General features: G+C 45.5%; 2 protein-coding genes across 5 annotated transcripts; one reads left to right on the forward strand and one right to left on the reverse strand.

Moving 5' to 3' along the window:
- Nucleotides 1-51: 51 nt before the first annotated feature.
- YIPF3 (Yip1 domain family member 3) lies at nt 52-4,889 on the reverse strand. The gene is made up of 9 exons (XM_047795317.1): nt 4,648-4,889; nt 3,842-4,039; nt 3,544-3,650; nt 1,806-1,851; nt 1,579-1,671; nt 1,277-1,408; nt 965-1,078; nt 642-765; nt 52-534 (listed from the first exon to the last, which is right to left on the reverse strand). Exons 1-9 carry the CDS (start codon nt 4,726-4,728, stop codon nt 386-388), a joined length of 1,044 nt encoding a protein of 347 aa, XP_047651273.1. The 5' UTR covers nt 4,729-4,889; the 3' UTR covers nt 52-385.
- Nucleotides 4,890-4,984: 95 nt separating this feature from the next.
- POLR1C (RNA polymerase I and III subunit C) lies at nt 4,985-23,809 on the forward strand. Of its 4 annotated transcripts, XM_047795316.1 has the most exons (9): nt 4,985-5,108; nt 5,235-5,306; nt 21,685-21,792; nt 22,033-22,165; nt 22,419-22,538; nt 22,624-22,776; nt 22,932-23,081; nt 23,203-23,319; nt 23,451-23,809. In XM_047795316.1, exons 1-9 carry the CDS (start codon nt 5,025-5,027, stop codon nt 23,567-23,569), a joined length of 1,056 nt encoding a protein of 351 aa, XP_047651272.1. In that variant the 5' UTR covers nt 4,985-5,024; the 3' UTR covers nt 23,570-23,809. The 4 variants fall into 4 exon arrangements, with proteins under 4 accessions (XP_047651272.1, XP_047651269.1, XP_047651271.1 ...); XM_047795313.1 differs by having other exon boundaries at nt 5,008-5,108; nt 21,685-22,165; XM_047795315.1 differs by lacking the exons at nt 4,985-5,108; nt 5,235-5,306 and adding an exon at nt 12,438-12,525 and having other exon boundaries at nt 21,685-22,165.
- The last annotated feature ends 426 nt before the right edge of the window (nt 23,810-24,235 follow it).

The raw sequence follows: 24,235 nt of genomic DNA on the forward strand, positions 1-24,235 counted from the left end.
TGTCCAGGAAGTTGGGTGGCAGGGGAGGACCACTGGAATGGGTAGCTTCAGTTCCAGACTTCAATCAATATTTTAATTACCAAGTTTATATTTAGCAAGACAATGTGGGAGAGATAAAGAGGAAGGAAGGGGTGGGTGGTGAGAGGGCCTCAGATGAGCTGACCCACTTTCTGCACTGGCTGCAGGGCCCTGCAGTCCTGGCCAGGAGCTCCTGGCCTTATGCTCTTCAGAAGCCCGACAGGCATCAGGGAGGTGCTCGAGTTGGCTACAGCTCTGTGGCAGCTGCAGACCCCATCAAAGAGACACATGGCATCAGTACTGTCCTTTAATCTTCCTCCGCATCACAGCTGGGGGCAAAGGGGCTGGCCACAGATTTCAGGTGGGGTCAGTGTGACTGTAGGGTCATCGCGACAGCCTTGGCTGTGGCATTGAGCACGGTGGTGGGAAGCCTAACAGCAGGGAGTGCAGCAGGGATGTCTCTGGGTACCCTCTGCATGGGTGGGATATTGGGGCCCTCCAGTGTGTCCAGGATCCCTAAAAGGAGGAGGATGGAAGGTGAGTGGGAGTAGGGTTGGGGGGGTGGGGCCCTGCCATAGGCCGCCGACCTCCCCCTCCCCTGCGCCCAGGCCCACATCACTTACCCTCTACCACCTTGTGGTAGGCAAAATGCAGATAGAGCAGGAAGAGCATGTGCAGGGTCGCCAGGGTGCCACAGAGGAGCAGCCGCTGTGTGGGGCCCACAGTCCGTGACACCAACACTGCCACCTAGGGCAGCAGGAACACAGCTCAGAGGGCCTAGCTCCACGTGAGCAGTGTGGAGAAGCCACTCCTTCCCAGAGCAGCACCATCTTTGGGCTCTTCCCTCCTATTCAGGGCCCTTTGTGGGGTTGGGCCCAAGCTCTGGGCTGTTTTTCCCAACTCCCAGGAGGACAGCCCACCCCGGGAAAGCTCCCGCCCAGCTTACCATGCGCAGGGTGGACAGTCCACCCACTAGCAGCCAGAAGAGGTAGAAGAGCGCATGGAGATGGATGTTGTAGGTGATGAACAGGACAATGCAGTGTCCAAAGAGGCCATAGCCCTAGGAAGGAGGATGGCGGAGAGGAAAATCACTCAGGCTGGGCTGGTTTCTGGACCCTCATAGGGATCCTCGTAGAGAGAAATGATCCCCTGGCCAGCTCACCCCACCCCAGGCCGTGGGGCCCCAGGAAAGATGCAGACCAAGGCCTGGTTACTCTTTTAAGATCACGCGTACCCACCACCGTGCTGGTCTCCTTACCAGCAGCGCCAGCATCTGGAGCATGGTGATCTGGGCGTTGCACAGGTAGGCAAGGAAATAAATGAAGGACGAGACGCCCAACCAGTAGCCGAAGCAGGTGCCAATGGCTGTGCCCATCAGGGTGCCCTCCCGCTGTGGAGTGAAGGCTCTAATTAGTCTTGGGAGGCCTCTGGTCTCAGCCTCACCCAGGGCCTTCCTCAGGGGCTGCCTCCACTTCACCAAATCTCCTTGGGCAGCTTTCAACTCATTTCAGCCATCCCCACCCCCACCCCCACCCCGCCAAAGTCCCTTGTCCTGCTTACGATGATGGTATCAGACGTCTTCATCCCATGGAGGAGAATGGCCACCAGCGTGAAAACAAGCATGAGAGGTCCATAGAGCTCACCTGCGATTTTCTATGAAGACACCAACTGATTTAGGCTGGAGGATACAAGGGCTCTTGTGTTTATGCCTCCCCAGGCTTGGCCTGTGGCCCACTCTCTGCCCTAGAGCCCCCCACTCCCTTCCAGACATGCTGCCCCCTATTCACCTGAGGGAAGTTGACCATCTTGACGGGGATCATGGACTCCAGGAGCCTGGGAAGGGAGAGGAGAGATGAGAGCAGAGGTAGTACTAGGCTATGAGATTCTGGAAAACCTGAATCTCAATCATCTCTCTAAATGAAGAGAACACACTGGATGGTAAAGGGAAAAGACGGTAATAAAGACAGAAAACGCTTCCAGGAAGAACAGCCCTCTGATGCTGTGCTGACTGACGCAGCAGTGGCACAGAGACCCCTGCTGGGTCTTGGAGGGCATGGCCACTTACCTGTGTGACCTGCACTCCTTTAGTTTTTATTTACTTATTTATTTATTGCTTTTTAGGGCTGCACCCACGGCCCATGGAGGTTCCCAGGCTAGGGGTCTAGCTGGAGCTGGAGCTGCCAGCCTACATCACAGCCACAGCCATGCCAGATCTGAGCCACATCTGCGACCTACACCACAGCTCATGGCAACACAGGATCCTTAACCCACGGAGCGAGGCCAGGGATTGAACCCGAAATCTCATGGTTCCCAGCCGGATTCGTTTCCGCTGTGCCACAACGGGAACTCCTGCACTCCTTTAAAAGACATGCAGACCTCAGCAGAGAATGCCCCAAGAGAATGTGATGGTGACAGGTTTAGCAGGAAAGTTGTTACGTGAGGGAACCAGCGTGCCTCCTGCCTCTTCCTTCTTACCATTCCTCTAGGCACCACTGAGCATTTTCTTGAAAAATGTACTTGAAGTAGTATGAACATTGCAGGTAGAAGGAATAAAAGTACCAATCACTTCTCCACTTCTTAAGTGACTGGCTCCTAATAATACCTTGGATCTTGGCTAGATTTTTACTTCCTCTTCGACAGCTGTCCTGTCCCACCCTCCAGCCAACCCCTCATCAGGTGTCCCTCCTACATGGCAAATGAGTGCTCCACGGCTGTGCCCGAGGGTAAGGTTCCCATTTGTCGTCACCACTAAATCAGACACAACTGTAGGATTTGACATAGAGCAAAAGCTTAGTAAATACTTGTGGAGTGGTACTGGGTGTTTGATAAGCATTAGCTGAATTAAAGGATGAACAAAGAATCAAAGCAAGATTAAATCTGGTTTTTGAAACATAACTTGACAACAATGTACCAATGTTGTGGTTCAGAGACTATTTTAGTGCTGGAAATAAAAAGACAAGGAGGAGTTCCCACTGTGGTGCAACTCGATCGGTGGCAGCTCTGGAGCACTGGTTCAACCGCCCAGCCCGGAAGAATGGGTTAAGGATCCAGCATTGCCACAACTGCAGCATAGGTTGAAACTGCAGCTGGGATCTGATCCCTGGCCCGGGAACTCCACATGCTGTGGGGTGGCGACAAAAAGAAAGAAGAAAGATAAAACAGAGCCTGTTTTTTGAGGAGGTCTCTGGGGAGACAGACCCAGGAATGACAAAGTACAGCATCGCTGAAGTGCTATCTGCTAAAGGAAAGCAAAGCCCTAGTGGAGCATCAGGAAAGGAAAGGATAAACTTGGAACAGGGAGCAAAGGAAGTGACATTTGAGCTAGGCTTTGAGGAAAGATGAGAAGTTTGCTAGATGGAGAAGAGGAGGAAGGTGTGTTCTCGCCAAGCTCTGTTCTGTGACTGGGATAAGAGGTATGACGTGGCTGGAATCATGAAGAGGGGAGTCTAAGGGCTTGGAGTCTGCTTGTAGAGTGGATGAAGGGCTAGATGTCAGGAAGGCAGCTTCGGTCAGGAGGATCCTCACCTGCTTCGCACCTGTGCAGGCTCCACATCAAAGTAGGGTCTCAGGATGTCGATGTTGGCGTACAAGCTGAAGGCCCTAGAGGCTTGTCTCTTCCCCGCCTGCCACATCTGAAGCAAGGAAGACCGGGTGGGGTGGGAGGGTATCGTGAGACTCTTGGCTTTAAGGCCCTTTTGCTTATTTTTTGTTGGATCTCTACATGGTTCTAACTGGACAAGCTGGGGTGAACTTCACTAATACCAACTCAGAACCAGAGGCCTCAGGATACTTTTCCACCTGTCAGAGAGCCAGTCTTGCTTACCTGATCAGCCACCTGCCGGCTCAGCTGTCCCTTAAAGCCCTTCATGCCCAGAAACTCCCCATCCTCTTCTTCAGCGGCAGCTGCATCAGCATCCACTTCTTCCTCACGCAGGCGCTGATGCAGCTCACCCATATCCTCGAAGCTGGAACCTGAAGTATCATCCATGTTCTCCATGTCAATCACAGCTGAGCCCCCACCCTGTGAAGACAACGGATCCCACAGTGGAGGACCTTTCTGCTCCATCCGTTATGTCCTTCTCTGTTCACCAGAGAGCTTGGAGCTTTGTCCTTTCACTGCTGGAGATACGGCTTAGAATTACCATAGACCATGCCACTCCCCTCCCCTCAACTGCTCTCAGAACCTTTGATTGTTTGGCTCTCTTTTCCAGCCTGGGAAACCTACTCCCTGTCTTCCATACGTGTCCTTTTCCTACCAAAGCCACAAAAGGCTGCAAAAGCGCCCATTTCCTTTGTGTTTTCCACCCCAAAACAAGGCTGCGCGCACAGTGTGGTTTTGGCCAGTGAATCCCGCCTACCCCCAATCCCACCCTCGCCCCTGGCCGTGCCCGACCCTGGCCGACCTTCTAACTTGTGCGGAAAGCAAGAGCAAGGGGGCTCAGAGGTACTAGTGTGGACCTTTTAGGTCCGCACTAGTTCCACTGCCTTTCACGTGCACGAAGACCCAAAGAAGACAAAAAGTTTTGCAAACGGAGCAGACTTCCAAGGCTCGAAGGAAGAGTCCCCATGACACTTCAAGACAGCTGCAGGCCGTGGGGCTGCTGGCAGCCGGAGCCGTGGGGCGCTTACCTGGATGTTTTCATCGAATCCTCCCCATTCCGGGCCAGCCCCATTTCGGGCGCCGCCGGCCGGCGCCGCCGGAGTTGCCATGTCCCTCGAGGGCTCCCGTCGCTGAAGCCCGCGCTAGTCCCGCGCGCTGAGGAGGAGTGGGAGAGACGAGGGCCTGACGGATGGACAGGTCCAGGGACTAGAAAGAAAGGTGGGACCTGCCGGAACGCAAAAAGGAGAAAACCGGATGTTTGGTTAAAACGGACTTCCGGTATCTGAGGACGTGGACGGAGGCGGGGCAGATTCTCGCGATATTTAGGATTCCGGGAGGTGGTGTGTTGCCACGGAGACGGGGGAGGGAGACTAGAACGCACGCGCGGGCTTGGTACTCTAGTCACATGGTGGAGTTGAAGATGGCGGCGGCCCAGGCTGTGGAGGAAATGCGGAGCCGCGTGGTTCTAGGGGAGTTTGGGGTTCGCAATGTAAGTCTTGTGGACTTGACCTCGGGAGGAGAAATCAGAGCGGAGCAGGGATGAGTTAGAGTCGGAGTGGGGATGAATTTGGCCTCGCTGCCCCTTCGCGAACAGGTTCGTTTCTCTTTGCTCTAGGTTCATACTACCGATTTTCCCGGTAACTATTCGGGCTATGATGATGCCTGGGACCAGGACCGCTTCGAGAAGGTGGGTAGAGCTGGAGGTGTTCAGAGAGGGTATGAGGATCGGACCTTGCACTCTGAACATCCTGTGCCTCGGAAACTGCCTTGGGGGTTCGCTCTGGATATTGAGCAATGTGTTAGGCACTCGATGTGCACAATTTCTGCTTTGTTCTACTAGCTAACGAGATGGTTCGGTCTTTTTGGAAAAGAGTACAGGTAACACGACTCTAGTGAGTTGTGGTAAGGGCGATTAACAGCAGTAAAGATTGAAGCTGCACTCCCTTTCGGGTGGGACTCGAACTCAGCCAAAACCCCCATTGGAACTTGAACCCATGGTCCCTGACGTAGGAGGGGACTCAAACTCACTGTCTTAATTGATACCGCTCACCTGCTATCGTCAGGACTTCCTGAGCCTCAGGTTTTGTCTCGTGGGAAAAAGAATTCAGCGTGAGACAAACCGATACACAATAAGTGAATTTATTAGCATAGGACCCTTGTCAGAAATACTAATGAGCAGGCAAGGGAGTGCGACCCAGAGAACAAAGAGGGCTACATTTTTATAATCAATAAAAAGGAGGGGAGAAGACCACCTTATTTCTCATTCTTGGGTAAGATGGTCCAGGCTTGCATCATTAGTTCCTCCTTTGACCCTATATGGTCTAAGGGGGCGTGTCATGGGCTGTTTAAATCATAGGTATATTAGCAGAAGCGGTAACATATGCTAAAATGTGGTAATTCGTTTCAGGTTGCAGAATAATTTCCCCTTTCACCTAGTTTTTTTCCTCTTTCACCTTGTCTACATGCAGCAATGCCAGTCTTCAAGGACCAATAACTCTCTGACTTCATGTAACAGGATTGAAACCCCATATTTCTTGTCTTGGGTTTTAACTATCAGGACTTGTGGCTTGTTTCTGGTGCTTAGATACACCTGGTCTTCCTTCAAGGTGGTGTAGATTGTTGCTAAATTACTGGATTCTTGTCTTAAGTGGTCGGGTGTTGGCTTACAGCAGTCTCCAAACCCCCTTAACATTTCCTTTTTGTCTTTAAACTCTAGTGGGACTTCTAAACTATGTAATTATCCTACTCTATCCCCATCATTCCTTCCTCCAGCTGTTTTACTCCATTATGCTTAAATGAGCAAATAGGGAGAGACCGATCATTAGCTGCTTCCTCCTGAGATGGGTCATAGGTCTGCCTAGAGAAGGAGCATAACACCTGTCCCTCCTCTGTTGGGAAAATCATAAGCCAATGCTGCTTGTTAGTGTTAACCTTGTGGCTTTTGTTGATCTTCAGCATCAGATGATAAATCTATTAAAGAAATCAAGAGAAATGCAGCAGTAAGCAATTAAAAGAGATTGTAGCCAAGATTTTGGGGATCCATTCCTTCATTCCTCCAAAAGCACTCCCAAATCTGGAAGAAGGCAACTGAAGGTCTCAATCTGTGTTTGTGTTTTAGTACTTGAAATACATTAGCAGATTCATCAAGAATAAAAGCACAAGATTCTACCTTAATGATGGCACAGTTTCCTTCCTGGGAGGCTGTAATAATGTCTAAGGCTATCCTGATTTGTAGAATGGCTTTTCTCATTAAAGTCATTTCAACATTGGGTAAAGAAATAGCATCCAGGAGTTCCCATCGTGGCGCAGTGGTTAACGAATCCGACTAGGAACCATGAGGTTGCGGGTTCCATCCCTGGCCTTGCTCAGTGGGTTAAGGATCCGGCATTGCCATGAGCTGTGGTGTAGATCACAGATGCTGCTCGGATCCCGCGTCGCTGTGGCTGTGGTATAGGCTGGCGGCTACAGCTCCTATTAGACCCCTAGCCTGGGAACCTCCTTATGCCGTGAGAGCGGCCCAAGAAATAGCAAAAAGACAAAAAATAAAATAGAAATAGCATCCAGCATATTCTTCATCAGGAGGAATGGCAAAAGACAAAAGACAAAAAGACCAAAAAAAAAAAATGCCTAAGATTCCACCTTAATGATGGCACAGGTTCCTTTCTGGGAGGTTGTGATAATGTCTGAGGCCATCCTGATTTGTAGAATAGCTTTTCTCATTGACGTCATTTCATTGTTGAGTAAAGAAATAGCATTACCTTCTTTTTTTTTATTTTTAAAAAAATGACTTTCATTCAAAGTCTCCTGTGTAAATTTTGTTAAAGTTTCAATATGAGCTGCAGCATTTTCAAGGCCTAGTCCTGGCGTAAAGATGTTTAGCAAGTGATCATACCAATGAAAAACAGACCAAGTCCATTTTGCTTTTATCAAGGGGAAGTTGGCAGGAGAATAATTCAAAGAGGATAATAATCATAATGCATATTTGTACTATTCTTTGAATGTATTTTGTTCCTTAATAGTTAAAGCAGATGTACTTCCTCTCTTTCCCTCCCCCACCCATATATATATATATTTGCTTTTTAGGGCCTCACCCTCAGCATATGGAAGTTCCCAGGCTACAGCTGTTCTCAGAGCTACAGCTGCCTGCCTCCACCACAGCCACAGCAACTTGGGATCCGAGCAGTCTACACCACAGCTCATAGCAATGCCGGATCCCTGATCCACTGATTGAGGCCAGGGATCAAACCCAAATCCTCATGGATGCTAGTCGGATTTGTTTCTGCTGTGCCACAATGGGAACTCCCACAATATATATTTAATAGGCCACAAATAGGCTGTTTTGGGTCAGCCTAGATTTCAAATTAAGTAATGTATAAGCCAGAATGATTTCTTCATACTTGAATATGTGAAAATTTTCTTCCATCATTTCCCCCATTTAGGTGTAAATCTCTCCATAGAAGGTGTTGGTTTTTTCATTGTTGCTGGGAGTGATGAAGCTGCTTGCTTCTGGTCCATTCATGTCCCTTGGTGCTAGGTTTACCCTTTTTTTTTTTTTTTTTGGCTTTTTAGGGCCCTACACATGGCATATGGAGGCTCCCAGGCTAGGGGTCCAATCAGAGCTACAGCTGCCAGCCTCCGCCACAGCCACAGCAACCTGGGATTTGAGCCCTGTCTGCCATGTACACCACAGCTCACGGCAATGCCGGATCCTTAACCCACAGAGCAAGGCCAGGAATCAAAGCCACAACCTCATGGTTCCTAGTTGGATTCATTAACCACTGAGCCTCCACAGGGACTCCCTAGGCTTACTTTTTGTCATTTATGTTTGCCTAGTTCTCCACATTGGGAGGAAAACTAATCAGATGTGACAAACCAGTACAAAGAGGTGTGCTGACAGGGAAACATTTTATCGGTTATACCCAGCTGTCAGTCAAACATTGTACCACGTACTTCAAGCACTTATACATCATGAGTAATTGTAATCTGTGGAAACTCCATTAGAGGCACAGCAGGTTATGGATCCAGCTTTGCCATGGCTTTGGCACAGGCTGCAACTGTGGTGTGGCATCAATCCCTGGCTCAGGAACTTCCACATGCTGCAGCCACAGCCAAGATAAAGAAAAACGGGGGTGGGGGGAGGAGTTCCCTTTGTGGCTCAGCGGTTAACAAACCCAACTAGGATCCATGCAGATGCGGTTTGATCCCTGGCCTCACTCAGTGGGTTAAGGATCCAGTGTTGCGGAGAGCCGTGCTGTAGGTCGCAGACGTGGCTCGGATCTGGCATTGCTTTGGCTGTGGTGTAAGCCGGCAGCTGTAGCTTCATTTTGACTCCTAGCCTAGAAACTTCCATATGCTGCAGGTACAGCCCTAAAAAGGAAAAAAAAAGAAAAAGGGGGAGAAAGGAAAACTCTGTTAGAGAAATAGTTTCCTATTTTAAACACTGAGGGCAAGTGTCATTACAAGTGGGACAGTAACTTTCTGGTGCTGATAAGGGAGACAAACATCTGACAAACAGTTCCATTAGATGATTACGGTAAGTCTTACAGTTCTGGATTCCTGGGTCAGCTGCCTACTGTGTGTTTTCTTTACATCTGGACATGAATGTTTGGGGTCAGCAGTCCTTTCTATAGACCAGTCCAATGTAGAGGCCCTTCTTAAGTGGGAAATAGGAATTTTCAGAATTAATTTCTTTTAGTTCCTTTGTGATATGAGGTACTTACCACTTGTAAGAAGTCTTTCATATAGGTTGGAGACAGTCCTTTAAGTGATGTTTTTCCCCAGTTCGCACAACCTCCTGGTTATCATGGGGCATCTGATCGTCAATCAAAGGTAGATTATATTGGTCAGCTTCAGAAATACCTTTTTTTTTTTCCCCCTTTTTATGGCTGCACCCACAGCACATGGAGATTCCCTGCTAAGGGTCGAATCAGAGCTGCAGCTGCTGGCCTGCGCCATAGCAACTCAGGATCCAAGCTGCGTCTGTGACCTACACCACAGATCACGGCAACGCTGGATCCTTAACCCACTGAAACCTCATGGTTCCTAATCAGATTCGTTTCCACTGCGCCACGAACAGAATATCTTCTTAATAATTCAGTTAAACTTTACAATTATGTAACATAGCATCAAAGAGCTATTTGGGAAGTGAGTTTTAGACAGAAAATACTGACCTTGACAAAGCTAAAATTTAATATCTATTGAAGCATAACTTCTCTCTAGAATTATCCTCATTTTTACCAAATTAAGATTGTAGACAGTGTTCCCCAAGTGGAAAACACATGTTCTAACCATTTCTTTTTTTTTTTAATGTGAGGGCATCAGCTTTGCCACAAGGGAAGGCAGTGACACTGCCTTAACCTGCTGCACCACAAGAAAACTCCCAGTATTTTTTTCTGAGATGCCTCAAAGGTAGCTGGAGGTCAGAAGAACTTAGAATTTGACAGGAAGTTTGTCAAAAATATTAAAAAGTTTAAAAATATTTGGTCAAATGGAATCATAGGTTGTTGTGAAACAGAACTTATACACTCAACCAAAGTAACAAGATTTCAGAAGCAAATACAAATCACCTAAAGGCAAAGTCTCACAATCTGTTCTCGAAAGCAGCATTCCAGGAAAGCTTTGTTCTTTTTTTTTGTTTTGTTTTGTCTGTTTTTTTTTGTTTTGTTTTTTTTTGTTTTGCTTTCTAGGGCCACAGGCTAGGGGTCAAATCAGAGCTACAGCCGCCTGCCTACGCCACAGCCACAGCCACATGGGATCTGAACCATGTCTGAGACCTATACCACAGCTCATGGCAACGCCAGATCCTTAACTCACTGAGCAAGGCCAGGGATTGGACCCAAGTCTTCATGGATACTAGTCAGCTTCGTTAACCACTGAGACACAATGGGAACTCCTGTTCTTTTTGTTTGTTTGTTTTAGGGCCTCACCCACAGCACAGGGAGGTTCCCAGGCTAGGGGTTGAATTGGAGCTGCAGCTGCAGGCCTATGCCACAGCCACACCAGATCTGAGCCACATCTGTGACCTATGCCACAGCTTGTGGCAACACTGGACTCTTAACCCACTGAGTGAGTCCAGGGATTGAACACACATCCTCCTGGGTACTCAGTCAGGTTCGTTATTGCTGAGCCACAGTGGGAACTCCAAAACTTTGTTCTCCTAATTAGAAAGAGAAAACCAGACTCTAGTTTCATAACAGCTTACTGTAATAACAAAATTCAGTTATTTAATCAAATTCAGTCTAATCGTAATCAATCCTGACCATATACATTATCTCATCACTGTATTTACACACTGAAATGTTCCCCTTGTTATTTATTTATTATTTTAGAATTTTAATTAACATATTGCAATTTAAGTTACCAAAAATCTGGAAAAACTTTTTTTTTTTTTTTTTTTGCTTTTTAGGGCCACAGCCGAGGCATATGGAGGTTCCCAGGCTAGGGGTCAAATCGGAGCTACAGCTTCCCGCCTACGCCACAACCACTTCCACATAGGATCTGAGCCGAGTCTGCGATCCACAGACCACACCACAGCTCACAGCTACACCAGATCCTTAACCCACTGAGCAAGCGAGGCCAGGGATTGAACGTGCAACCTCATGGTTCCTAGTCAGATTCATTTCTACTGCGCCACAATGGGAACTCCTGGAAAAACAATTTTTGAGTAGACATTTCTAAAATTATTATTAAAATTATTAATTATTCCTAGTGTTCATGCAGAAGCTTTTATCTTTTATCTCTATTTTGTCACTTATAATTTCTTGCTGACAGATTTCATAACAGATAAACCATGAACTTACTTTTAGTAAACCCAGTATGATATTTTATGTAATTTTGATGACTCTAAAGACATATCTGTATTAACAAACTTTAACTCTAATATGAGATATTAATTTAACACTGAATGTTCTCCAGATCACATGAACCTGATATTCCTTTAGCTGAGTTTCTCTTTAGAACATTTAGAAATGTTTGATTTGGGAGTTCCCGTCGTGGCGCGGTGGTTAACGAATCCGACTAGGAACCATGAGGTTGCGGGTTCGGTCCCTGCCCTTGCTCAGTGGGTTAACGATCCGGTGTTGCCGTGAGCTGTGGTGTAGGTTGCAGACGCGGCTCGGATCCCGAGTTGCTGTGGCTCTGGTGTAGGCCGGTGGCTATAGCTCTGATGTGACCCCTAGCCTGGGAACCTCCATATGCCAAGGGAGCGGCCCAAGAAATAGCAAAAAAAAAAAAAAAAGAAATGTTTGCTTTGTAAGCACTTCTTTTCTTAAGCCAATTAAACACAGCTCATATACACATTAACCTCAACAATATTATCCAAAGACAAAGATACATACTGAGACATATATATATCCAAACAGACAGAGACCTCATAACTTCATCTTAAAATTTAATCTAGGAAGTATTATAGTCAGGCCATATCACAAAGGAAAATCATCTTTTTATATTTGTGATTTGTAGCTAAAAACAGTCCAGTTCTGGAGAATGCAACTCGGGGAGCTGCATTCAGGAAATTAATTTGAGTTTCTTGTAGCTGGTACAGTTATACACAAGACAAATGCACACATACACACAAAGAACAAAACCTAATTCCTGCAGGTCAAAAACAGAAAAGGGAAGTCCAACAATTTTTTTTTTTTTCGAATAAGGATCTCTTTTTAACAACAAACCATGTGCAAAAGGAAAGATAGGGAACCATGACTGCCTGTGTCATGACAATTTACCTGGCAAATGCAAAATTAAAAATAACAGCTGGAATAAGTTAAATGTACTTACTTATCGAAGTCTTAGGCAAAGTGGGCTTTGTTTGTATTTCAAGGACATTATAAGAGGTATGAAAGATCTCCTGAAGGCGATGACATCCAAGTTCAGCCTTGAACAATGAGCAGAAGCTGAGAACAGTGAAGGTGAGGAGTGTCCAAAAAGTTCATCATTGATAGAATATGAAGTGAGTCAACCACTGAAGTGCGTTTTAGACACCATAGATCATAGGGAGCTTTTACAATGTTGTGTTTCTGTTGTACAGCAGAGTGTTTCAGTTGTATGTATATATACATTCTTTTTAAGAAAAATACTCTTTCCATTATGGTTTATCATAGAATGTTGATATGGTTCCCTTTATACATTAGGACTTTGTTGTCTATCCATTCTTTATATAGTAGTTTGTGTCTGCTAACCTAAACTCCTACTCCATCCCTCTCCTCCTCCCCACTGGCCACCACTGTTCTCTGTGTCTGCGAGTCTGTTTCTGTTACATAAAAGTTCATTTGTGTCATATTTTAGATTTCATATTTTGTCTTTCTTCACTTGATAATCTCTAGTTCCATCCATGTTGCTGCAAATGGCATTCTTTTTTATGGCTGAGTAGTATTCCACTGTGCATACTTATTGTGGCTTCTTTTTCTGGTAGCACCCACGGCACGTGGAACTTCCTGGGCTAGATATTGAACCCATGTTGCAGTTGTGGCCTGTGTGACAGCTGCGGGAATACTAGATCCTTAACCTGCTGAATTATAGGTTTTCCTGTATATATGCCCAGGAGTGGGATTGATGGATCATTTGGCAGCTCTAATTTTATTTTTTGCGGAACCTCCACATTGTTTTCCGTGGTGGCTGCAGCAACTTATATTTCCACCAACAGTGTAGGAGGGTTCCCTTTTTTCCACACCCTTTCCAACATTTATTATTTGTAGACTTCTTAATGATGGCCATTCTGACCAGTGTCAGGTGGTCCTTCATTGTAGTTTTAATTTGTATTTCTCTAATTAGCTTTTTTTTTTTTGGTATTTTGTCTTTATAGGGCCACATCTGCAGCATATGGTGGTTCCCAGGCTAGGGGTCTAATCGGAGCTGCAGGATCTAATTGGGCTGTAGCTCCTGGCCCATGCCACAGCCATGCCCGATCCAAGCTGTATCTTCCATCTACACCACAGCTCATGGCCACGTCGGATCCTTAACCCACTAAGCGAGGCCAGAGATCTAACCCGAAACCTCATGGTTCCTGGTCGGATTAGTTTCCACTGTGCCATGATGGTAACTCCTCTAATTAGCAATGTTGAATACTTTTTCCTGTGCCTTTTGGCCCTCTGTATGTCGTCTTTGGAGAAATGTCTATTTAGTTAATTATGCCGTTTTTTTTGATTGTGTTGTTTTTTTGTTCTTGAATTACATGAACTGTTAGTATATTTTGGAAATAAAACCCTTGTCAGACACATCGTTTGCAAATATTTTCTCCCATTCTTTTGGTTATCTTTTTGTTTTGTTTATGGTTTCCTTTGCTGTGCAAAAGCTTCTGAGTTTGATTAGGTCCCATTTGTTTATTTTTGCTTTTATTTCTATTGCCTTGGGACACTGCCCTAAGAAAATATTGGTACGATTTATGTCAGAGAATATTCTGCCTGTGTTCTAAGGGAGTTTTATGGTGTCCTGTCTTAAGTTTAAGTTTTTAAGCCATTTTGAGTTTTATTTTTGTGTGTGGTGTGAAGGTGTGTTCTGACTTCATTGATTTCCAGTACCTTCTCAATACCACAATACTTTCCTAATACCACTTGCTGAAGAGACCTTTTTTCCTATTGTGTATTCTTGCCTCCTTTGTCAAATATTAATTGACTCTGGGTGTCTGGGTTTATTTTCTCTTCTGTTTCATTGATCCATATCTCTGTTTTTGTGCCAGTACCACCCTATTTTGATTACTGTAGCTTTGTAGTATTGTTTGAAGTCTGGGAGGGTTATGCCTTCTGTTTTATTATTTTTCCTCAGGAGTGCTTTGGCAGTTCTGGGTCCTTTATGGTTCCATATAAATTTTAGGATTGTTCTAGTTCTGTGAAAAATGTTGCAGGTAATTTGATAGGAATGGAATGAATACTCTAGATTGCTTTGGGTGGTATGCCACTTTAACGTTATTCTTCCAGTCCAAGAGCATGAGGTATCTTTCCATTTCTTTGAATAATCTTCAGTTTCCTTTATTTATGTTTTAGAGTTCTCAGTATCATTCACTTCCTTGGTTGGGTTTTTTTTTCCTAAGTAGCTTATTGGGGGGGGGTCAATTTTAAAATATTGTTTTTTTACATTCTCTTTCTGGTATTTCATTGTTAGTGTAAAGAAATGAAACCAGGAGTTCCCATCATGGAGCAGCGGAAACGAATCTGACTAGGAACCATGAGGTTGCGGGTTCGATCCCTGGCCTTGCTCAGAGGGTCAAGGATCTGGCGTTGCTATGAGCTGTGTAGGTCACAGAGGTGGCTCGGATCTGGCATTGCTGTGGCTCTGGTATAGGCTGGTGGCTACAGCTTAGATTTGACCCCTAGCCTGGGAACCTCCATATGCTGCAGGTGCGGCCCTAAAAAAAAAAGAGAGAGAGACAAAAAAGACAAAAAGAAATGAAGCCGATTTCTGCATGTTACTCTTGTGTTGTGCTACTTGCTGAATTCGTTTGAGTTCTAGTGGTTTTTGTGTGGAGTTTAATATATATAGAATAATATCTGCATATAATTTTACCTTTTCCCTTCCAATTTGAATACCTTTTATTTTCTTGTCTGATTGCTGTGGCTAGACTTTCAATACTGTGTTGAATAGAAGTGGTGAGAGAAGTTCTTGTCATGGCTCAGCAGAAATGAATCTGACTAGTGTCCATGAGGATGCAGATTTGATCCCTGACCTCACTCAGTGGGTTAAGGATCTGGCATTGCCATGAGCTGTGGTGTAGGTCACAGGCACGGCTCAGAGCCCAAGTTGCTGTGGCTGTGGTGTTGGCTGGCAGCTACAGCTCTGATTCTACCCCTAGCCTGGAAACCTCCATATGCCGAGGGTACAGCTCTTAAAAAGACCAAAAAAAAAAAAAAAAAAGCAAGTGATGAGAATGATTTTTACAGGAAGTCTTTCAGCTTTTTACTATTGAGTATCATATTGGCTATGGGTTTATCATAAGTAGCTTTTATTATCTTGAGATATGTTCCCTCTATACCCACTTTTGTAAGGGTTTTTTTTTTTTTCATTACCAGATTTTGAATTTTAGCAAATGCTTTTTCTGCATCTATTAAGATGATTATGTGGTTTTTGTCTTTTGCTGATGATTTGTGTATGTTAGATCATCCTAGTGAACTTGGAATGAATCCCACTTGGTTGTGGTGTATGGATCGTCTTTAATGTGTTGTTGGATTTGGTTCGCTAATATTTTTTGAGAATTTCTGCATCTATATTCCTCACAGATAAATTCGCCTGTAATTTTTTTTTCGGGGGGGGGGGGTGAGGGGGAGGTTGGCGGTGCTGCGCTCTGGCAGCATGTGGAAGTTCCAGGGCCAGGGATTGAATCCGAGCTGCACCTGTGACCTTTGCCAGAACTGCAGCAATCTGGATCCTTAACCCACTGCACCAGGCAGGGGATCAAACCCACACTGCCACAGAGACAACACTGGATCCTCAACCCACCATGCCACAGCAGGAACGCCTGTAATTTTCTTTTTTGGTGGTATCTTTGTCTTATTTTGCTGTCAGGGTGATGGTGCCTTCATAGAATGTCTTTGAGAGTTTTCCCTCCTTTTCAGTCTTTCAGAAGAGTTTGAGAACGATTGGTATAAGTTCTTTATATGTTTGGTAGAATTTGCCAGTGAAGCCATCTGATCCTAGACTTTTGTTTGTAGGAAGTTTTGGTTTTTATTTTATTTCATTTTATTTTATTTGTCTTTTTGTCTTTTCTAGGGCCACACCCACAGCATATGGAGGTTCCCAGGTTAGGGGTCCAATTGGAGCTGTAGCCTCTGGCCTACACCAGAGCCATGGCAACGTGGGATCTGATCCTCGTCTGTGACCTACACCACAGCTCACAGCAATGCCAGGGATCGAACCCGCAACTCATGGTTCCTAGTTGGATTTGTTAACCATTGAGCCACAGCGGGAACTCTGAGAGTTTTGTTTTTTTATTATGGAGTCTGTGTCACTTTTAGTGACTGGCCTGTTCAAATTATTTCTTCTTGATTTAGTTTTGTGGGTTGTATGTTTCTAGAAACTTGTCATTTCTTCTAGATTGGCGAAATTGTTGGCATGTAGTTATGTGTAATATTCTCTTATAGTTGTATTTCTGCAGTATTGGTTGTTATTTCTTTTTCATTTCATATTTTGTTTATTTGGGTTCTCTTCTTGGTGAGCCTGGCCAGAGGTTTGTCAGTTTTGTTTATTACTCTTTGAAAGAACCAGCTCTTGGTTTTATTGATGTTTTTTTTTTCCTATTGTTTTTTAAGTCTCTTATTTTCTCTCCAGTCTTTATTATTTCCTTCCTTCTGCTAACTTTAGATTTTGTTTATTCTTCCTTTTCTAATTCTTTTAGGTGATAGGTTAGGTTGTTTGAGATTTTTCTTGTTTTCTGAGGAAGGCCTGTGTTGCTGTGAACTTCCCTCTAAAACTGCTTTTTCTGCATTCCATAGATTTTGTATGGTTGTGTTTTCATATGTCATTTGTCTCAAGGTATTTTTTAATTTCCTCTTTGATTTCGTTGTTGGGTCCATTGTTTTTTTTTGTGTGTGTTAGCATGTTGTTTAGTCTCCAAGCAGTCAGTTTTTCCCCATTTCTTTTCCCATGGTTGATTTCTAGTTTCATGCCATTGTGGTCAGAGAAGATGCTTAAAGTAATTTCTCTCCTCTTAAATTTGTTGAGATTAGTTTTGTGCCCCAGTATGTGGTCAGTCCTAGAGAATGTTCCAGGCGCACTTGAAAAGAATGTATATTCTGGTTTTCCTAGATGTAATGTCTTGAAAATATCAATTAAGTTTAATCATTGTATTGTGTCATTTAGGATCTCTGTTGCCTTATTTTCTTTCTAGAAGATCTGTGATTGATGTGATGGAGTGTGAAAGTCTACTATTGTATTCCCATCAATTTCTCCATTTATGTCTGTTAGTATTTGTTTTATGTATTTGGGTGCTCTTATATTAGGGGCATATATATTGATGAATATATGAATTGATTTGATTCTTCTTGAATTGATCCTTTTATCATTAAGTATTGTCCTTCTTCAGCTTTCTTTAAGGCCTTTGTTTTAAAGTCTGCTTTGTCTGATAATGAGTATTGGGACTCCTGCCTTGTTGTCATTTCCATTTGTGTGAAATATCTTTCCATCCTCTCACTTTCATTCTGTGTGTCCTTTATCGTAAAGTGGGTCTGTTTTAGGCAGCATATTGTAGGCTCTTGTTTTCTTTTTTTAATCAAATCTGCAGTCTGTCTTTTGATTGGAGAATTTAATCCATTGACATTTGAGGTAATCATTGATAGGTGTTTATTACCATCTTAAACCTCGTTTTCTAGTTGATTCTGTGTTTCTTCTTTGTTCCTTTTCTTTTTGTTTTTACTTTTGTAGTTTGGTGGTTTTATTTTATGCTTGTGTTCTCTTTTTAATTTTGTGAATCTGATGTATTTTTTTTCTATTGTGTTTTTGATTGATAATTACCCTATTTTTAAAGTATGTTAACCCCATCCTGTATCTGCTTGCCTTAGACTGATAATCAAATAGGCTCGAACACATTTAAAAAAAAATCTACATTTTCTTACTTTCCTCTCTTACATTTTAGGATTTTGATGTCCTCTTTTACATCTTCATGTTTGTCCTTTTGCTGTTCATTGTGATTATCACTGCTTTCACACAAAATTTTTTTTCTTTTCCTTTTTATTCTGTGTACTGGCTTTTTTAAGTGATTTACTTTCCAGTTGGGATTTTTCTCTTTTCTATAGCATCTTCTTTTTTTTTTTTTTTTGTCTTTTGTCTTTGTTGTTGTTGTTGTTGCTATTTCTTGGGCTGCTCCCGCGGCATATGGAGGTTCCCAGGCCGGGGGTCGAATCGGAGCTGTAGCCACCGGCCTACGCCAGAGCCACAGCAACGCGGGATCTGAGCCGCGTCTGCAACCTACACCACAGCTCACGGCAACGCCGGATCGTTAACCCACCGAGCAAGGGCAGGGACCGAACCCGCAACCTCATGGTTCCTAGTCGGATTCGTTAACCACTGCGCCACGATGGGAACTCCAGCATCTTCTTTTTTATTTAGAAAAGACCATTCAATGTTTCTTGTAGGATAGATTTAGTATTTCTGTATTCTTTTAGTTTTTGCTTGTTGGAGAATTTTTTTCTTGTAAATGATAATCTTGCTGGGTAGAGATTTGTAGGTTATAGATTTTTCTCTTTCAGGATTTTAAATATATTTTGCCACTTTCTTCTGGCCTGCAGCATTTCTGTGGAGAAATCAGCTGTTAGCCTTATGGGGGTTCCCTTGTAATTAACTGGTTTTCGCTTGCCGCCTTTAGAATCCTCTTTAATTTCTGCCATTTTAATTATGTCTTGGTGTAGGTCTGTTTGGGACCCTCTGTGCTTCCTATACCTGGGTATCTGTTTCCTTCTTTAGATTTGGGAAGTTTTCAGCTATAATTTCTTCAGATACTTTTGAGTCGCTTTTCTCCTTCTGGAATCCCTATTCATGTGTAGATTGGTGCACTTTACTTTGTCCCACAGGTCTCTCAAATTATTTTTCACTTGGTTTTCTGTTTACTGTCCTGATTGGGTGATTTCCATTCTATTTTCCATTCAGTCCTTTTTCTGCATTGTTCATTTTGTTATTCAGTCTTTAGCTCAGCTTTTGTCTCGGTAGATGAATTTTCTAATTTTTCTTGGTTCTTCTATATAGTTTCTAGCTCCTTTTTATAGTAATCTGAATTTCTGTCATTGCCTTTCTTATTCCTTCTGTATTTTAATTATCTTCTCTTATAACTAACTAAGTGTCTATTAGACTGAAGAGGTCTCTTTCATTGTTCTTTCAGAGGAATTCTCTTGGTCTTTTAACTAGGAATGGTTCCTCTGCTTCTTCCTTTTCCTTGTATTTCTCTTACTCTGTGAGTTTAGGAAGAATGAGTCTCTCCTGTGGTCTTGGAAGGCTGTTTTTATTTGAAGGCATCCTTGTGTTGCTTGCATGGGTTTAATATTTTTGGTGTGAGGGGTATTTTTAGTATGGATGCCTCCTGCCTTTTCCTCAGTGTGTGCTGGCCATTATCCCCTTGATAGGGGGTGTGCAGATGTGGCTGCCTGTGCCCACCCCTGTAGCCTGTGTCTGCAGTGCCCTTTTGGGGATTGTGCACAAGGAGAGGGAGGCAATTATGGGGGCCCCCGCCCCCTCCCATTGTTCACCCTCCACAGTAGTGCCTCGCCTCTATGGCAGGCCCAGGCTCCCTCCGTGTATACCTTTGGTTGTGGGTACATTACACTCCCGCTCCTTCAGGCTGTCCAGACAACCCCAGTCCTCTCCTGGGTCTGACCTCTATTGCCCGAGATTCAGCCCCCAGCCCTCACCTGGGCCGGGGGGGACACCTGTCTCAGTCTGGGAGTGCAGGGTGGCAACACAGACCATCTGTGCAGGTCTCTCCATTCTGCATGCTGGTTGTTGTGCCGTCTTCGGAGACTTTCCCCTCTATCTTGGCTGGTCTCCCCGCTGGTGAGGAGGCTCCCCAGGGTGTGGGAGCCTTTTCTTTTTCACATGTATCTCCCAGCGGCGTGGGTCCTGTTTGGATTCCTCTCTTTTTCCTTTTGTCCGATTACATGGGGATTCTTCCTATCCATTCAGTAGGTTTTCTGTGAGAATTGTTCCACATGTAGATGTATTTTTTGATGTTTATGTGGGAGGAGGTGAACTTGATGCCCTTTTACTCTGCTCTCTTGATCACTCTTCCAGTGGGGAGCTTTTGAAGAGCCCTTAAGCAGGTGTGATCAGATCTGTAAGCCTAATGTTTGGGAGAGAATGAGTTTGAGGATCATCAGATGGGGCACCCAGGGATTTCCTGCTGTGGTTCCAGAATTGTCTCTGTGGCAGCATGGGTTTAATCCCCAACCTGGCGCAGCGGGTTAAAGATCTGGCATTGCTGCAGCTATGGGGCATAGGTTGCAACTGTGACTTGGATTTGATCCGTGGCCCAGGAACTTCATATGCTGCAGATGCAGCCAAAAAAACCAAAAAAAACCCCAAAAAACGGAGCACCCGGATTTGTGATGGAATTGCATAGGAGAGCTGAGGCTGGAGACAGAAATGAAGATTATAATCACAGAGATAGAGCACAAGGGGAGGTAGACAGTAGATTTGATGGTTGCTTGGATGTCGGCTGTGAGGAAGGGATGTAAAATTCCTTAGCTTGGGGAACTGCTTTGATAAATGCTGGTGGTAGTGGTTGATGAGAAGTAGGTCTGGGGAGAGTGATGATATGTCCAGTTTCCTGTCAGTGAAGTCTAGATAAGTGTGATATAATTTGGGGAGTTGTCCATACATCCATCCAGATGTCCATGGATACTCATGTCCAACCCCACGAGTGGGGTTGAGGTCACCCCAGAGAGAGACAGAAACTTGGGAAATAGTAACATCTATATAGTAGGTGGAAGATAGTGAGTTTAGAATGATTCATTAGGTAAGAGAACCAGAAGATTGGTGCTCGGACATCAAGGCAGTGGAGTTTGGAAATGGGTTTCTCTCAAGAATGCCAGGTGCAGCAGCGGTGTCTCATAAGAATTGAGTATTGTCAGCTGTACTCAGCAGCATGTGAACCTGTTCTTTAGTAGAATAATCTCTGTGCATGGTCTGGCCAGAAGCCATATTGCGTGTTTTGTTTTTTGTTGTTTGGTCTTCTCAGGGCTGTACCCTCGGCATGTGGAGCTTCCCAGGCTAGGGGTCGAGTTGGAGCTGTAGCCACTGGCCTACGCTACAGCCACAGCAACACCAGATCCAAGCTGCATCTGCGACCTGTACCACAGCTCACGGCAATGCTGGATCCTTAACCCACCGAGCAGGGTCAGGGATCGAACCCGTGTCCTCATGGATGCTAGTCAGATTCTTTTGCGCTGAGTCACGATGGCAACACCCATATCGCACGTTTTGAATTAATGGAAGGTAAAAACAAGGAGCCTTTCCCAGAAACTAATGAAGGATTGGGGGAGGAAAAAACATCCAGTAAGGGGCATCTAGGATAAGGGGGGGTTCTTGAGGGGATTGTCTGGGGGGAGGTATTGACCACACAGGGAGCAGCTTCATTTGGTGTTTTCCTGTCCCAGAATTTCCGTGTGGATGTGGTACACATGGATGAAAACTCTCTGGAGTTCGACATGGTGGGAATCGACGCAGCCATTGCCAATGCTTTTCGCCGCATCCTCTTAGCTGAGGTATTTATTGGTGGGCACGGGGGCAAGTGTGGAGCTGTGGGGAAGCCATGCCATCACCTCACTTACAGAATCGTCTCCAGTGCGATCTTTCCTGCAGTTTCATTGAGCCTTCCTCCTGCTGTCTGTAAACTTTTCATCGTGCCTTTTTCTGGGAAAAGGTCTCTCATCTCCCTGTGTCAGGAGGTGGGGAGCAGATGGGGAGGCTCTGGGGTCTTTGTGGATGATTGTTTTCTTGGGCAGGTGCCAACCATGGCTGTGGAGAAGGTCCTGGTGTACAACAACACGTCCATTGTCCAGGATGAGATCCTCGCTCACCGCTTGGGACTCATCCCCATTCATGCTGATCCCCGTCTTTTTGAGTATCGGAACCCGGGTGAGGGTTCGAGAAAATGATGTTTGGGGGAAGGGGGGCAGCTCTCCTCTGAGATTCTAGAATCAGACTGCCTGTTTGGATCCGTGCTTGACTACTGTATGACCTTAGGCACATGACCAATCTTGTGGTCCATCAGTGTCACCTATGACCACCTGCCCTTGCCTGACTAGGTGTGTGTGAGACCCTTACCGTAGTGCTTGGCACTCAAGTGTCCACTCACTCTTTAACAGCCCCCAACCCTCCCTTTGCACAGGGGATGAAGAAGGCACAGAAATAGATACCCTGCAGTTTCGGCTGCAGGTCAGGTGCACTCGGAACCCCAGTGCTGCAAAAGATTCCTCTGACCCCAATGAGCTCTATGTCAACCACAAAGGTGGGTCGTGGTGGGCTGAGGAAGAGGCACCCTGTTGGTGGGTGCTAGTTTTAGGAATTCGAGTCTGATGTACTTTGTCCTGCAGTGTATACCAGGCACATGACTTGGGTGCCCCTGGGGAACCAGGCTGATCTCTTCCCGGAGGGCACCATCCGCCCCGTGCACGACGACATCCTCATTGCTCAGCTGCGGCCTGGCCAGGAGATTGACCTGCTCATGCAGTGTGTCAAGGGCATTGGTGAGAACCTTTGATCACACTGGGATGAGGCACGACTAAGGGGCTTGCAGAGATGTCCCTGACAGGCAGAAAGCCCGTGCTGGTGAGTTGCTGTCAGTGGCTGAGGGAATGCAGGGCAGGGGTTCTATGGGCTCTGGCTTCCTGCTTCCTTCCAGGGAAAGATCATGCCAAGTTTTCACCTGTGGCAACAGCCAGCTACAGGCTTCTGCCAGACATCACCCTGCTTGAGCCTGTGGAAGGGGACGCAGCCGAGGAGCTGAGCCAGTGCTTCTCACCTGGTGTCATCGAGGTGCAGGAAATCCAAGGTACCGTATGGGGTTGGGGATGCTGTTTAGGTCAGGCCCTAACGTGTATTTTCCGTGAAGGTAGCAGAGAGGAACAAAAACCCTTGGCTCATGTACTTATAATGCGGTCTGTTGTCACCAGGTAAAAAGGTGGCCAGAGTTGCCAATCCCCGGCTGGATACCTTCAGCAGGGAAGTCTTCCGGAATGACAAGCTGAAGAAGGTCGTGCGGCTCGCTCGCGTTCGGGACCATTATATCTGTGAGTGTCGGGCCGGTGTGGCAGGGCTCTGGTGCTACAGCTCCCTTGTCGAGTTCAGGTGTGGACTATAGCAATGACCTATGAGGCTTTTATAAGGCCTACCTGGGCTAAAGTGTCTCTTTGGTCCCCAGTCTCTGTTGAGTCAACAGGGGTGTTGCCGCCAGATGTGCTGGTGAGCGAAGCCATCAAGGTACTGATGGGGAAGTGCCGGCGGTTCCTGGATGAATTGGATGCAGTTCAGATGGATTGAGGCTTGCACTGGACACGGCGTGGCTGGGAGCAGATGCTCCGAGGCAAGCTGAAGACTAGCATTTGACATGCCCTTGCGGACTGCTGTAGGGAGCCCAGTGAGACTACGGGTCTTGAGTTTCCTGGGGACAATCCCAGCTTTATTTTCAGTCAATACATTTTGTTAACTGTGCCACAAAATGTGACTTTTATGCCTTTGTGAGGCTTTAATGTAAATAAACTTATATCCAAAGAAACCTTCTGTTGGAGAGCACTTTAGTTTTCTTCCAAAAAGATGGGGCCTCACCTCACTGCAGATTTGGCACATTTAGCATTTAGGAACACTAGGTTCAGATGTTCCTGCAAGTCAGGGCCAAGGCCCTCTAAAGCCCCTTGGGAAATGCCAAATTGAGGTGGTTTGGGGGCACACAGCTAGACCACAGAAAAATACTACTTAACCTATTTCCTGGATACCGCAAGAACAGCAATTCCCTTTGGACAGTGCCTCCCCCCCGCCCCCGGGTTAGGCCCAGTGGCCACCAAGGACAACAGAGAGAACCTGAGGGCTGCCGATCTGCGGGTCAGGAATAGACAGTATTTCTAGCTGGTGTGCTACTTAAGAGGGCTTGATGGAGCAGGTACGTCAGTCACAGTTCTTCCTATCCAGTGCCTTTAGCAGGATGCTTAT

This window comes from Phacochoerus africanus, chromosome 9, assembly GCF_016906955.1.
Source record: "Phacochoerus africanus isolate WHEZ1 chromosome 9, ROS_Pafr_v1, whole genome shotgun sequence".
NCBI lineage: Eukaryota > Metazoa > Chordata > Mammalia > Artiodactyla > Suidae > Phacochoerus > Phacochoerus africanus.